Source organism: Stegostoma tigrinum, chromosome 35 (assembly GCF_030684315.1).
Source record: "Stegostoma tigrinum isolate sSteTig4 chromosome 35, sSteTig4.hap1, whole genome shotgun sequence".
Classification (NCBI taxonomy): Eukaryota; Metazoa; Chordata; class Chondrichthyes; order Orectolobiformes; family Stegostomatidae; genus Stegostoma; species Stegostoma tigrinum.
Window position 1 is genome coordinate 2,721,566 of NC_081388.1, and position 3,324 is coordinate 2,724,889.

General features: G+C 48.4%; 1 protein-coding gene across 1 annotated transcript; it reads left to right on the plus strand.

Annotated features, from left to right (window-relative positions):
• The first annotated feature begins 566 nt into the window (after nucleotides 1-566).
• On the plus strand, nucleotides 567-3,096 carry LOC132206314 (zona pellucida sperm-binding protein 3-like). The gene is made up of 8 exons (XM_059639906.1): nucleotides 567-752; nucleotides 1,528-1,643; nucleotides 1,738-1,841; nucleotides 1,933-2,110; nucleotides 2,194-2,320; nucleotides 2,400-2,488; nucleotides 2,572-2,693; nucleotides 2,975-3,096. Exons 1-8 carry the CDS (start codon nucleotides 567-569, stop codon nucleotides 3,094-3,096), a joined length of 1,044 nt encoding a protein of 347 aa, XP_059495889.1.
• The last annotated feature ends 228 nt before the right edge of the window (nucleotides 3,097-3,324 follow it).

Genomic DNA, 3,324 nt, shown 5'->3' on the forward strand with positions numbered 1-3,324 from the left:
GAGACAATCTTTCTGTATTTCTCACTGTCAGACACCTGAGATCAGAGAAATGTTGAAATGATCCATGTTTAATGATTTTACTCAGGGGGCCACACCATGAGGACTTGTGGAGCTGAATGCAGTCAGGTGACAGCACAGCAACTCCCAGGCATTCCTATTGGTCCAAATGGAACAGGCCCTCCTGGTCAGAAATCCATGAGTTTAGTCAGTGCTGGAAATTGTAGTGACTGGGGCTGGTTCATTGGTTCAATGTTGCTGCTTCTGGTCTGATTGGTGTCAGGTGAGTGCAGGTTGTGTGTATAAAAGGAGCTGGGTGGGGGCTGGAAGGGATGCTTGAGTTGTTTGGGATCATGGGGGATTTTGTAGTGAGGGGTTTTTTTCCAGTGCTGGTGTTAGTTGGAGCTGTTTGTTGCTCTGAAACTTGGCAACAGTTTCTGAGCCAGAGGTATCCATGGAGAATAGTGAGAGCCACTCCTGTACCTGAGAGAGTCCCTCCTCATGGGGATCCCACTGGTTCCAGTTTCAGAATGTCTGAGGGTGGGAGTGTGTCTCCACTGCAGACCGTGATGGTGCAGTGTGGAGAGCACAAGCTGTTGGTCAGGGCCCAGTTGGATTTATTTGGAACAAGGCACCTGATTAAAGCTGCTGACCTGACCCTGGGGACAGCAAGTTGTCGGCCGACCAGGATTTACCCTGAGAACCACACTGTTCTCTTTGACTATGGGCTGCATGAGTGTGGCAGCAGGCTGCAGGTAATGAGTCCTCCCATACTTGAAAGTTTGGGCTGGTTGCTGATGCTCACTGTAACCACTGCTTGGATATAATTGGTCTTGAGTGGTCTCCTACTTTAAGAACCTGTAAGCTATCCTTATATTCTGACTGGAATTGGGTTTTTGCTGCTGTCCATTTTTGGTGTTCTGCCATCTTCTGTTTCCTCTTTGCTTCTAGCTCATTCCCCTCAGTAAGACACATGTGAATGTTGAGTTCTTTCAATACAGTTCCCAATAGTTCTTTCTTGAGTCTAAGATGGGTTGAAATAATGATCATGGAATTGAGTGCTGCACTGTTGACTGTCCCTGATGTTGGAATGAATGCACTGATTGGAATATGGACACAGAACAACTTCCATTTTTCCAGACGGCCAATGCGTGCCTTCACTTCCTTTTTTCTGTCCTAACTTGGTAGGACCCAAATGCCTGTCTCTTCATGATCTCTCTTTTAACTGCACCCCATTCATCCTGAATGCCCATGTTCCTGTCTCTCATCATGATTTCACTCCAGAATAAATCAGTGCTTTGACCAGAGTGTTCAGCCTCTGTTAGAGCATTCCAATGATTTGGAGTTCCTTGTTACATTGATCCTGTATGACTGACGACTGACTCCTGACCTGTGACTAGCACTCCAGCAGTGCTAGGAGGAAACTACATCTTGGCACTTGGGTCCCAAAAGAGATGATGTCATTGTGAGCCCTGTGTTGACCCTCCTCATTTCAGATCATTGCTCATTCCTTAACCTGGTGTCTTTCAGATGATGGGAGATTTTCTGATCTACACCACCCACTTGTCACACATCCCAAACTATCCTGGGTCTGTCATTGTGAGAACTAACGGAGCTGTCATTCCCATTGTGTGTCGGTATTTCAGGTGAGAATCTTTACTCGCTTGATCAATATTATTCCCAAGCACAGTTGTTACCTGACCTTGTCCTAAAATGGTTACCTTGTCGCCCTTCCCCCAGGAAGGGCAATGTGAGCAGTAACTCCATCAAGCCCACCTGGATCCCATTCAGCTCCACCAGGTCTGCAGAAGGGCACCTGTCCTTCTCCCTGCGTCTAATGAATGGTATGTGATGGCTGGCTGGGGAGGGATCTCCTGGTGTCACTCACTGGGGGTTGTACCCACTTTCTCCAACCCTTGTCCTCTTGTACTTCAGGTGACTGGCTTACAGAGCGCACTTCCACTGTCTACTCCCTGGGAGACCTCATTCACATTGAGGCATCTGTTTCAATGGACAACCACATGCCCATGAAGCTGTACATTGACCGCTGTGTAGCTACACTGAGCCCAGGCAAGGACTCCAGCCCCAGATACAGCATCATTGACTACAATGGGTAAGGAGCTCTCGGCTTTCTCCAGCTGCTTCCATCTCGATGACTTCACTCCATTCACTTCATGTACCTTTGTTCACCTGCAGTTGCCTCGTGGACAGCAAAGCTGAGGACTCCCTTTCAACCTTTGTGTTGCCGGGAGACCGGCGGGAGCCGGACAAGCTCAGGTTTGACCTGGATGCCTTCCGCTTCTATGGAGATGAGCGTTCCTTGGTAAGAGCAAGCTGCTGATTAGTCACTCAACTCAATGGGCAGAAGCCAAACACTGACTTGTGCTGAATGTGTCCCTCAGATTTTCATCACCTGTCACCTGAGAGTTGCTGCAGTGGGTCAGGGAGATTCCAGGAACAAAGCTTGTACTTTCCAGAAGCTGCACAAGATGTGAGTGTCACCCACTCCCTGTCCCTTCATGATGTTGCAGAGATGTGATGCACCATGTGGTTGATGGGCTGTTTCTCGTTTAGCTGGACCCCACTGGGGGAATCGACCAGTGACATTTGTGCCTGTTGCCATGTGGGGAACTGTGGTAGCACAAGGGAGATCGCGTTTCCCTCCAGAGGCAGGAGAGACCTTGGACTTGAAGCTGGTAGGTCACTGACCCACTGGGGGCTATATCCCATTTTCCCTGACCCTGACCGTACTGTTTGTTCCTGCAGAGAGTGAAGCTGGATTGAGGTGGGAGGGTGAGGCCTCAGTTGGCCCCCTGCTCATTCTGGATCCTGAGCTGACCAGCCTGGCAACTGAGCCCCTGACTGAGGTTGAGCAAAGGATGCAGGAGATGTCTCCAGGCGGTGAGTTGCCTGACTGCTAGTTTCCCTCTTTGTCCCAGTTTCCCTCAGTAACCATTGGTTTCTCCTTGTTGTGTAGGTCTGCAGTCTGAGCTGGTTGTGATGTTGTCCCTGACAGTGACGGCTGTCTCCCTGATCTCTGCTTCGTTGATGGCCTTGTTCATTTACAGGAAACACAAGCAAACTCCTTTCACCTCATGAAATGACCAATAAAGCAGTGATTCTTTGAATTGTCTGTTCAGACCTTGTTTTTTATTTTTCCATCCTCACGGAATTTTTTAGTATTCACAGAGGATTTCTAGTTCTGATTTTGGCATTGACTCCCACAGTTAGGTTTCTCTTGTATCCCCTGGAGATTGAGCTTTCTTTTAACCTCTTGTGTTAAGCTTTGGAGGAATTATTTTCAAGGCTTACATCAAACTGTAACTG